General features: G+C 35.5%; 1 protein-coding gene across 9 annotated transcripts in view; it reads left to right on the forward strand.

Annotated features, from left to right (window-relative positions):
• Nucleotides 1-12931, forward strand: part of LOC149778530 (uncharacterized) — a 71126-nt gene that overhangs the window by 36909 nt on the left and 21286 nt on the right. For 4 of the 9 annotated variants that reach the window (XM_089939403.1, XM_089939405.1, XM_089939406.1 and 1 more), the window contains 5 exons: nt 3779-3919; nt 5049-5208; nt 6222-6671; nt 8743-8847; nt 10478-10612. In XM_089939403.1, the coding sequence (XP_089795529.1) occupies nt 3779-3919; nt 5049-5208; nt 6222-6671; nt 8743-8847; nt 10478-10612 (991 nt within the window). The remainder of the gene's footprint in view (nt 1-3778; nt 3920-5048; nt 5209-6221; nt 6672-8742; nt 8848-10477; nt 10613-12931) is intronic. The other 5 variants (XM_089939408.1, XM_089939410.1, XM_089939409.1 and 2 more) reach the window with 3 other exon arrangements.

The raw sequence follows: 12931 nt of genomic DNA on the forward strand, positions 1-12931 counted from the left end.
ATAAACAAACCATGTACACTCGTGTAGTTGACGATTTAGTCTTTGGTTGATTAAATTTGTGAATGAACCAAATCAGCTTGTTTCGTCCGTTTGAAACTATAGATGATACAGCTAATGATGTCGAAGAGTTCACTGTTTCAGAACCGAACCTTTAAAACAAGCAAACAAACGAACGTTATATTCGCAAAGTCAGCAACAAACGTGAGAGAAGCAGTAATTGAAAACATGGTTCTGAGTATTGAAACAGTTATTTAAGAGAATATTTATATCTTTTTGCAAATAGACGACGACGAGTGCTCTCTAGGCTCTAACAATATAGCTTAGAAAAGCATAATGAGGCCAAAGACTATCGCATATCTATCACAGACGTACCATTTTACAAGGCTGTCAAAATACTAGACTCAAGAAACAAATGCAACTGATGGTTTGGATAGGAACCTAAGAGCCTCAGAGCCAATAACCCAGTCATCACTGTGGGTGCCTCCAAAAGAGAGATGCAAGTGACAGGGCACAATCACTTTTTCTTTAGCCGGTATCAACAATGCTAATAACTATACTTATACGTATGCATCTCGAATTTCCTCAGATTGTACTTTCTTAGTTCTTTAAATCCGACCAACATATCCTGCAAAACCTGATGCAAATCGAAACTTTACTAGAATTTAGAGCAGCCTACATTTCCAGATGTAATCCATTCTCCTTACTACACTGAATTGACCAGATAATCAGTTCCATCATAATCAGACTCGCAGACTCGCAGAACTGAGTTGGATTAACATAGAAACAAACTCCATGCGACGGAGTTCAAATTTCCCTGGGACGGTGCTATGTGCGCAATAATATTGTTGTGTATTGATGAATCTACGTTTTTTATTTTGAATACAGCATAAATTCAATTACTTTGTTTCTTTTACTGTGGTTAGTATAATTAAACCTTAGGTAGAATAAGAAAATGAGTATATAATAAAAAGATTACTGCATTTGTATGGAAAAATATGATGGATACTCTACGCTCACAGGTCGTGCAGTAACCATCGAAAAACTCGTTCATATTTGCACATACAACCGCAGTAACCTATTGCTCTATACCAGAACACGACACATGACTGGTACATTATTTATACCATTGAGACCCATTTGTCGTAAGCACTCGAGGGAAACGCACGAGTAGTTCAAATGATACTTAACAAGACCTTAGTAACGCTCAAAAGCAAAATGGCGAGCGAATTACGATTTGCACTTGAATAAGTAGCTATTCTGTGGAATTACGCTATATTTGGAGATTTGCTGTGAAAATATTCACAACAGAACTTAACTCTTTATCTCAGAAAAAGAATACTATGTTAACTAGTGTAAGAGGATTTAAAAGAGTCCAAAACACAGCGACCAACATACCAATTGGGACCAACATTGACAACGGGAGACAAACCCGTACGAAGTAAGTGCCAATCCCAGTCTCCCAAAATTACAGTATATCGATCATCTAACGTCACTAAAGGTGATATTAAAATATATGTACAGTTGTTTATTGTGCCTTGCTACCGGACATGTCCTTTATATATTCATGTATGCATTAAAATGTATCCCATATTATTTACCGTTAGTATAGACGTATGAAACACTATTAAGTTCATATCTGATCCTGAAACACTGAAAGTTAATATTTAATGCTGAGACTTGTGATAATTATGTATAATTTAGCCACCAACTATTTGTGTTTTATATCACCATAATGTAGCACCTGTTATGAGTCTATGCCCTTAAAATAAGTAACAGAAAAGAGTGAAAGACAACACGTTTTGTACAATTTAACAAATATAATTTATTTTCATGGAATATAAAGTGAAAATAAGAAGAAAAAAAGAACTTACGGTTTTGCAAATTAAGTCCCAAAATATCCAAGAATTGTATACACATGTCTTAATAATGTAAATGTCCAAAATAAAACTCAGTTCAAGTCCCGAAGAAATAAAAAAAGCTGAAGGAGATGACGTGTCTGTTATAGCTTATATAGTGTTGATGTGTCAATAGTCTTTTGTAGAATGACAGTAATATAATTCCAGGGTTGAATTCAGTATAAACTGCATTGAATGTCTTTATCCAAGAATTTTATCAGAGCACGTCTGTATTTCCAAATAAAATATTAACTTGAATTCAGTACCTTGAAGAAAAAGATTCAAGCCCGAAAATACTGCACACGTACAACTTGAGTCTGCTAAAACTTAAACCACGAATGACCAGGTCCTCACAAGTTGCAAGATTATATAGTTGTCTGCTTGACCTCGAATCACAATTGGCATTTTCTAAAAACAACACATTAACTAATGGAAAATAATCTTCTAGAATGATTATGATGTTTACAAAACAATAAACTGGATTATGTATAATTCACTTAGGAAATTCCAAAACTGTCACATATTTACTTCTTTTGTCAATAATAATACTGATGTTTGATCCCATACAGATAGAGAGTAATTTAACTATTAGTTGTTTACAAGGAATAAAATTAAAAAGTCAGTTTGGGTTAGGCAGAAATCAACTCATTTTTTTACATGTTCATGCCCAACATTGTGTAACATTATAACAGCAAATAATGATAGAAAATAAACTGAAATCAACTCATAACCAAAGCAAATTAAATATAGATAACACACACACACACACACACACACACACACACTTTAATCATTAATTCATTTCTTTTGGTCAAATTGAAGCTATAAACTTCATGCCAGGCAAGTTCGAAATCATTTTGCAGAAGCAAAATCAAACGGTTCTCTTTCATCAAAGGCAGAATATGAAAAATATTTCATTTAAATACATAGAATCAGTAGAACACATAACTAAATCTTTATAGTCGTAATTTATCATAGAAATATCACATACATCTAAAATAGACGGTAATTTATTTATATATTTTACAGTTTTTTTAAAAAATAAGTAGAAATTCATATTTCTGTTTTGCGCTGTTTTTCTTAAAATCCCACTATATTTCTATTCAATGGCACATGGTGGTAGGCTGATTTGATTTCTCCAAAAATTGATTTTACGTTTAATACACCGTTTGAAAAGGCGGAGCATATTATGGTCTTATATTGTCCAACAGTCATTTCATCCGTTCGTCCGACCGGCCCTCCGTCCGTCTGTCACCACATTTCGTTTCCTGACAATGATTCGAGTTGCCTTTCACCTAAAGCTATGACGCGTTATGGTCGGATTGCTGTTGGTATAAAAACCCTACCGATTTCGGTCTCAAAAGTTCAGAGGTCAAGGTCACTGTGACTGGAAGAATAAAAATGACTTCCACAAAGTAACTTGTTCTTTAATATCTATAGTTAACAAACTATGTGTCTGGTTTGGAAACCGGGAGAAAAACTATATTTTTTATAGTTTGACAGCAAAGGAGTATTTTGATAGTTTTCTACCTTCAAAGGGTTTGGCGGCACTAGATGGTTGAAATCACGCTGAACATGATCAGGGCCGTATCGTGGTAGATTTAAGAATTACACGTGCAGGTTAAAGTGACATATACCAACTCTGATGCTGTATTAAGAACGTTGGAACGATAGTATAGAATCTTTCCATCACACTTTCTAGTTTATGCTTGTAAAAACTCTGCTTCATCAACGTGACATAATGCGACTGAATCATTATTGAATTTTAGCAAACATCTTGAGTAAAGATACTAGTTAGCCCTGATAAACCAACGTAAATATGCATTATTTTTATGTTAAATATGTGAAGCGTGGGTACATACAAAGTTGTATCTATACTACAGGGTCTCGGCCTAGGTGGTATATTTGGAGCCGGTCCGGACGCACAATTCATTGACCCTACGTCGGGAGCGCCCGTGCAACTGGCACCAACTGGCGTAATTAACACACTGCGCGACGCCAGAGCTGGAGGATTTGCAGGATTCGTAAGTAGTGGCTATATGACGTCACTTCTGCTTCCTGTGCGATGATATGTGCATTGGTTTGGCATTGCCGCGTATTCATAACGTTTTATGATGCCGGTCATTGTGAATCAAAATGAACAGTTTATGAAAATGATATACGTGTTGTGTGAACTTCAACCGCCATGCGCCAGTGTGTGCCAGCATTTAAATCGTTATTAGCGTTTACTTTGCAAAACGTTGTGTCCCCACTTCCATGTCGCAACATTGCCACAATGAATTGGCATTACCATACCAATGACTTTAAGTATGTTGCTTTTCTTTTGTATGTATTTGCTCTCTTATAAACGATGTTAGTGTTGTTGATAGAAGTCACAACTTTATTTTTTTAAGAAGACAACTTTATTTTTTTTAATAAGAATCAACTAACGTCCTAATTCATCGTTTATTTTACAGGAACAAATCACCGTTACTTGGCATTATTGTCAAGATATATTCTTTTTGTAACTGAAGTGTGTTTTTATCATGTCTTCGTTTTGTACAGTTTCTTTTGCCATCAATCTGCAGTCCACATTTATTTATAATAAATGTTTGCATTACCTCGACTCAGTTGTTCCAAGCTGAAAAATATCGCATTTCTAAGTATGAAATTAATATTAAATTTGGTTAGCAATGAAATGTTTATTTCATTACACTTCCTCTACTGAGCAGGAACGACAAATGCATTTATCGAAAACATCCATTAGTGTAACATTTTCGTGTCACATACTTCTAATTAATCGACTAGCAATAAGATGTCAGATGGAATTTTCCAACGAAAGTTTGCTATCTGAAATAACATTTGAATGACATATTTTGTTGGTAGCAATGAACCAAAACAAGCTTATTTCCAGGTAAAATAATGCATGCGTTATTAAAAATTATATTGGCGTTGTTTAACTTATGTCCTGTATTTAAAGAACATTTACTTTGATATCCACCCGATCATCCGAGATAAAATGACTCCAACAATAGTTTTCCTACATTGGTTTACTTGTTGTAGTTACCTTACCGTCACAGTCCTCAGGCACGAGAAGAGCTATACCGTTAACCATGCATACCATCATGACTTGGTTCTGAACTATTTTTAGTTTCCCTACCTTTTTCATTTTAGGGAGGACAGGGAGGGAGTGTATCCTCATTCCCCAGTGCAGGAATGGGAGGAAACATATTTCAGCAACAGGGCATTGGAGGCTTTGCCCAGGGTGGCGCTGGGGGAGCTGGATCTTTTGCATCAGGTACAACAGGAGGCGATCAGTTTCAACCCATCACGAGTAAGTTAGCGATTTATGAGAAATGAAGACAAAGGTTCGTGCATGTTGTTTACTTGTAGAAGACAATGTGATGGTGAAACTGACAATAGGTTCCTAAGCATATTTTTCCTGACACTGATGGTCTAATGTCCTTCTTTCTACCTTACCTCCTAACTTCTCCCCTGCCTCTCTAATCTGATCACAAGTGGGTGGATGCAAATCGTCGTGTTAGAGGTTTGTGTGGACGATTTGACAGCTTTGCATGTTTGACATGATTTGTATAGCTATCTTTCTGTTTCGGTGCTGATTTCTCTTCTTGGTCTATATATATTGTATTGAATTCAAGGTGATGGAATATTACGATTCATTTCGTAATCTTATAGAACATACGGCATATCTATGATTCAATGAATATAATATGGTTTAAAAGTGTAGATCAGTGCATAGCTGAGTTTTAACACGTAATTAATCGAAAGGGGAAATTGCGAAAGTAACAAGCAGACCAATTAGGGATACAGTAGAACATCTAGCTCAAGCAAGAGGTTGAAACATTCTTTACTTTTTGTAGAAACAATAGCTCATTTATAATTATAATACATTTCACAGATTTCACTTGTCAAGTTGTCAGGTAGACGGCTGATAAAATAAGTCATTAATTCATTAATTATTAATGACCTACTTGGTCACTCACTCCTTTTCACCTCACCAAAGAGCATAAGCCGGTGAGGATGTTCGCAATCTGCTTCTGCATTTAACTGGATTATAGACATGTTTCTAGCAATGTCAAAATCCTTTAGTTCTTGAATGTTTTCGGATCAGGTGGCTTTCGAAACTCCTCTTTTGTGACCTTCCCTTTAACTCCGTCTAAGTAAGGTCTTTTAGGAGTTAGGAAACTTTGATTAAACATTATTATATTCGTTTTATTTAAAGTCGTAGGGGTATTCATTTGATTTGAAAATCCGATAAAATCATAAGAGTGAGAAATTTACATCTATATAACTCTTCCAGAATTTAGATTGTTTTTCTTCTTTCAGTACGAATACCAGCAGACCGTTCCAGAGGTCCCACAGTAACAAGAGCTGGCTTCTCTGAGCAAATGGGTCCAGGTACCACTTTAGCAGACCTTGGCCTGGGAGGTCCATTTGGTGGTTCTGTTGGTTCGTTTGGGCAAAATGGTGCAGGGCAACAAGGGTTTGAATCATTTGGTCAGCAAGGCCTTGGAACTCGGACAGGTGGACAAGGAGGTTCCCAAATATTTCCCGGTCAGTCTTTTCAGAGCCCGAGTGGAACACAAGGTTTTCAACAGGGTGGCACTGGATTAGGGGGCCAAGCAGCAGGCGGGTTCGATGCATCAGGATTTGGTGCCCAGAATCCATTTGGAGGTGGTCAGGCACAACCTGGAGCGGGATTTCAGGGTCAGTTTGGAGCAGGAACGGCTCCATCATTTGGTCAGCAAGGCGGGCAACCATCAGGACAACAGTTTGGTATGCGATTCAGCCTTTACGGTGAAATCTTTGTTTTCTGTTATTCTCGTCAGTAAATAGTAGTCTGTAGAAGCCCCTCAAAAATAATATAATTTGGTTTTTTGTAAATTAAACTGGCGTACCTAATTGTATTTTTATTTCGTTTTACCATTTTATTTCGTCATGAATGCACTTAATTAGCAGCTACAAGATTAGACAATACTAAATAATCCAGGTGCTTCCATTGATCTAGTTAAATATTAAAGCAAATATGAAATCACTAATGTAAGCCCTTTCAAATTGTTTCTACTACGTTTGTCAAAACTACGCAAAGTCTATATATTGTCTTCAGAGATGCATTTTAAAAGTTTCTTTGAAAGGGCGTAGATGCTGCATATTTACGTTCGTAGCGTTGACGATATTTATAACAAAGATTTGTGCAGTGGGATAGGAAGAAATAAGATCAAACATTCGAAGTTAGATATATAGATCGTTGTTTTATTTGTCAGTGATGGAAACAAATGTAAGAATATAAACCCTACCTTTTTTAAATGCAAAATATGACAGATAATCTTACAATTTCCTTTTTTATGACGAAATAGTAATATGACAGAATTTTAGGACTTACTTTCATCAGGCATATTTTATAATCAATACTCATGTTCCAACTTCTCCGTACGCAGTCAAGAGGGCCAGTTGTACAGTAAAGTTTTAACCATAGTGGAGTTACAGAATACAGAGATACCATAGGGCTACAATAAACCAAGTATTTCATTGATCAAACATAATTTAAGTCATCAAGAAAATCAATCAGACTGGCCGTTACCTTAAAAATCAGTGCACTGTTAAATCGAGCTTACTTATCACTGGAACTTTCTTGGTTATGCAAAAATGGGGGATACATCTAAATATATAATACACCGCCTTTTATGACCAGCACTTTACTCGCGAACCGTCTATTATAAATGTTTATGATTAAATTTTAGTATATGTGCAAGTTGTTAGATTTAAATATTTGTGGTTCATATTCGCTGTTGATGAACGACAAGTTGCACCAGGCAAATGTTTTCGTTTCAATTTCATGTAAACATACTGGATGAAGAAAGAAAGTCGCGATGTGTCCGTGCATGAAAGGCCAATAAGTACAGCCGGATATTTGGATATTTACCTCAAATCACATGTCACAGTTGTTAATAATGTGTTCTGATTGATTTTTAAATATATATTTTTGGGGGGCCGCGAGTGGCCTAGTGGTCTAAAGCGCTGTCCGTTACGGATCACTGCCATCTCACCTCTGTCTGCGCCGGTTCGAGTCTCGGATTCAGCCATGTGGGTATGTGAGAAAGCTTGCCAGTAGCTTCTCGTGGGTCGGTGGTTCTTTCCGGGGTTTTCCCTGGTTCTTCCTCCACCATTAATACTGGCCGCCATGTATAGCCTATCGTATGCTGAAAAATGGCCATAAACCCTAAAACAACAACAAACAACATATATTTTTTGGTTAAGTCAAATTTTGAGAATTTTGGTTTCTGATATAGTAAATTCACTGCTGTTAGGCACTTATCTTTATAAATATATTTGGCGAGCCCCCTATTATATGGATGTAAATGAGCAAGTTGCTATTTCTTGGGTTCCATGTTTTATTAATTGCAATATCTTTGGAGTAATGGGTGGCAACCTTCGATTACGAAAGCTTTTTCCTTAGATTTCCGGGTATCAAGTTTTATTATAATACTTTTAGGCATTAATTATTCCGCTAGGAAATATATATTTTTGATAAGCGCAAAGATTCTTTGCCACTGTAAATTTCCGATTGAGCGAGGATATGAGCGACTGACACGTATGACGTGCTATTTGTGAATTTTACTTGTCTTTAGTTATAATTGGATGCTTACATGTAGGCATATATTAGTGTCTTATTAAATTTACATCCGTGTGTCGACTGGTTCGCGCTTTTGCATGTAATCATACGTTTTGTATTTTTATATATGTACATTAGTTGACATGATTACTTTGTTCAGGTGGAAACGCTGGGTCTGTTCTGCTGAATGTTTCAGTGTACTTCATGATGTTTGCTTAATTTTACCATACATAGGTGGCTTGACTTTCACTCAGCTCGGTGGATCACAAACTTCACAAGGGGGTGTCTCCTCAAGTATTTTTCCTACGGATTTTTCGCAGTTCCAGGATCTTCCAGGAGGTGTGCATTTCTAAAGTGCTTTTAAAAAGACAACACGAGCACCAAAATCATGCCCAGCTTCGCTTCTATTTTTCACAACTGATGACAAATTTTAAGCTGATGCGAATTATCTCTGCATACAAAAAATTAAGTTAATTGAAAGTTATAAATTCACAAGACGGTGGTCTATCTGGCATAAAAGTTGCATGACTACATCCGGAAATAACGTACCTTTGAATGCCCGATTTTCTTTTCTGTGAAATTATATTAACAAATTAAGCGGTCATCAGCTTTAGCTTTGTTGCTGGTTTTAAGCTGCTTGCATTTTGATTTACAGTGATCTGCATATTAGTTCCGAGCGCAGTACCAAACCTATGATTTGAAGTTGAGCTTGTGTTAACATGCTTTCATGAGCTACAATGTGCTTTTTAATTACGATTGAACTTATCTTGTACTTGCATGGAAGCAACCACTGCATTGCGTTCATCATTGTCTCTCCGCACACGTCACTTGGGGAGTTTTTGAAACCTTGTGGGATATTGTTTACCTTTCTAGCTCTGGCACGTTATTTCGGAATGTCTTGAAACATATTTGAAAAGAATATCTATTTTGCAATCAGATTCGTTGTCGCTTCTGCTCCCGCACCTTTTAGAGGATTGTACTTAATTATTTTAGGCAGGTATATGGTTGATAGAGATGCGCAATAACTTTTACTTTTTGTTCTGGCCCCCTCTCAGCGAAATTTCAGGAAAGAAACGTTTGGAGAAATCATCTTTTTCAATTTATCATTTAGGCAACATATTATTATTGCTAGACATTTCACGATAATTCATAGACAATTTCAATCCTTTATTGCACGAGGTAACGTATGCTGTCTGTCATAAAGAAATTGCATTTTCTGAAGTACATATCTGAATTACATGTTTAGGCATATATTTGACTTCACGTACCTTTTATTTATTTATTTCGTTATTTATTTATTTTACAGAATGCATTAGTCTTTTTAACAAGAATATCTAGCTGTGCAAATTTACTTCAGTTCTGCATGAGCCACATACTGCTATACTATTTTATTCTCTGTATTGGGTTAATTGCATGTGAAGTGGTAGTGTGGAGGAGACATTTAGCATAAATGCTATATCCTATCTCAGATCGTGACTATTGTGATGAATCAATTTATTAATCTTAAAGAACAGAAAACTAACTAATTATACCATATTCGACATCTTCCTTTGTTCTTAACAAGCAACCTATATAACAGTTTTTATTATACAGTACTGTATCTAAATTTGTTGATAAAACATTTTCTACCAGGATTTAAAAGAAGCCGATAAGTGCTTGAGTATGGCTAAATATTATTTTGTGAAAGTTTTATTACGATACTAGTTGGACAACAGTCTCGCAGTCTGAATTTTATGCATCATGTTAATTAAATTGCAAAAATGTGTTGAAATTCCGATTGGAATGTAGGTGTACACGTTCCAACTTTTGTAATCGTACCATGAAATTTTATTTTTATTATTCTATATTATATTCAGTTCGATATGTAATTTTGTTGTACAAATGTAGAATGATGAATATTGATTTGAGTCTACAAAAACAGTAGACTATAGGCATTTCGAATGATTAACTAATATATTCTTATAATCAGGCGCTGGCGGTCAGTTTCAATCATCTTTCGACGCCCAATTCCAGGGCTCGGGAGCCTCGTCTTCTGGATTTGGAGCATTTGGCGAACAAGCGGGAACAAGCCTCCCGGGTGTTTCTTTGACAGCGAGTAATCCAGGTACTAACTTTGATCAGTCGCTTCGAGCTGAGTCAAGTGAACCTACCTTTGAGTTTCAGATAGATTTTGTCAATGGAAATACTTCTTCCAGTGTCTTTTCAAATTTATCAACACAACAAGATGTTCCTTCCCAGTCTATTTTTCAGTCTAGACAAAATGACACATCCTCTCGATTTACGACTAGGCCTTCCTTTGCCGAAGAAGAATATGTATTCACGCCAGGGTCTACCATGGGGCCTGCTCTGCAAGGTTTTCAATCTCCCTTCAGTTTAAGGAGGCCTGCAGATGGAGAGAATGGAACTTCGTCATCTAGATTAACAAGTCAAATTATTATCCAGGATGATCGATCAAGTCTTTTCACAGATTCTATCCGGGGCACAGTATCTCAAGCAATTGATGGTGGCCTTCCAGTTGGGCCATCTAAACCGTTGTCAGGGACTGCCTTGGTGAATTCTGAAGTTGATATCCGAGATATTTCAGCATCAAATTCATCTAGAGAACGTGATGTGTTTTCATCTGCAAGCGCAAATATTGGAGACGGTGAAGGTGTTATGTTCTCTGTATCTGCTACTGATCCATTTTCAGACTTTATGAGTTCGAATATATTACCAACGAAACGTAATACAGGTATAGCAAAAAGATTAGCCAGTCTTGTATCCATCAGTATGAGAAACCTGCATGAAAGCAAAACCAGCCACAGCCAATGCATGGCTTCCTACGAAGCATGACATAATCTACCTTCTGTATGAGGTACTTGTCATCAAGACACCATTCGCTGATGCGAGTTGCTGGGACATAAAATCACTCCTAACTACCGCATATATATATATATATATATATATATATATATATATATATATATATATATATATATATATATATATATATATATATATATCTTATGTTTATTGTTTCCAAATCAGATTTTAACACAAACGGATGAAGTGCATGATTTTATGTCAGTGCATTATCTATTTTGCCAGTTTGTTTACAGCCCAATTCATCACTCGCGTTAACGGCTTTCCTTTGAAGTATTCTTTTCTTCACAGTGTTTAATCGTGGCGCGATTATTGCTTCAGCAGCACTACAAATGTATTAGCGTCACCCATTTTTTCCATACCTTTTTCAGGAGAGTAAAAGTGCGGAAAATGTATTGCATGCTCAAATAACTTCAATTTACTGAAATGTATATTTTATGTCACTACAATATTGGTCGCCACAAAGTGCACGTTTGAGGGCTACATATATCGGATAAAACTGCACTGCATGACTATCACCGTCTGACTTCGGTCAAAATTCTTTTTAAAAAAATGTTATTTATGTTAATAACCGTCAAATTATGCTCGATATTGTTTAATTTAGATGAGAATGTAAAATAGATACTTAGAAGTTATTAATATAATAAGTAAACTTGTGTAAAATGTATACACCTATCTGAGTTCTATTTCTGAATTTTCAAAAATGGTTGAAAGTGTAAAAGAAGAATGGATAGATATAGTGACGTATAAATTGGAATAAATCAACACATGATTTTTCTTTTTCTATTCTAGTATTCAAACTTTTTAAATTTCAAATATTTGTCAAATTCTGAGCACGAGTTGACAATATATTTAGTTTTACTAAATTGATGTTATTTACATAAACAAAAACAATAGATGTCGTATAAGCTTCCTGGCAATTTCATTAATTTAGGTATCGTAAATATCATCTTTTTTAAAATATGTAGTACCTTTTATCGTTTATTTTGCGATAACGTAATGATTTTCACAAACCTTTGTAATTATTTGAAGTTTCATTTATGATTTAGTGATTGCGCACACTATTCCCCAGTTATCATGGTGTTTGGTGAATTTTCTATTCTGGTTTCTCCATCTAACCAAATTTTCTTGAATTATGGACGATTGAATGATTCTCGATCTTTCAGACTTACATGTGATCATGTTTACTTTATTATCGAAAGCTTAAATATATAATATTACCATTAAATCACGTTGATGGTTCAATTGCTGGCTTTATATATAAATAAATTTACAGATTATTGGTTTACAGATTCTAGTCTTAGAAGGAATGGGATCATAATGTTTGAAATGGCACAAATTAAACCATAAGTAATGTGTTACTTATGATACTACATTACATACTTTTCAATACAAAATTATGTACTATTTTTAATATCAATTTCTTTGTGAAACGTCAAAGCGTTTCATCAGTTTCTTGCAGGTTTTGTTTTAAAGCAAACTTAGAGTTATTTATAGATCTTCTGTAGCATCGCCAATACATGAAGTGTCAGTTATACATCTTCTTTGACAGTGTCAATAT

This window comes from Sinohyriopsis cumingii, chromosome 17 (genome assembly GCF_028554795.1).
Source record: "Sinohyriopsis cumingii isolate HCF-2022 chromosome 17, ASM2855479v2, whole genome shotgun sequence".
Taxonomy (NCBI): Eukaryota; Metazoa; Mollusca; class Bivalvia; order Unionida; family Unionidae; genus Sinohyriopsis; species Sinohyriopsis cumingii.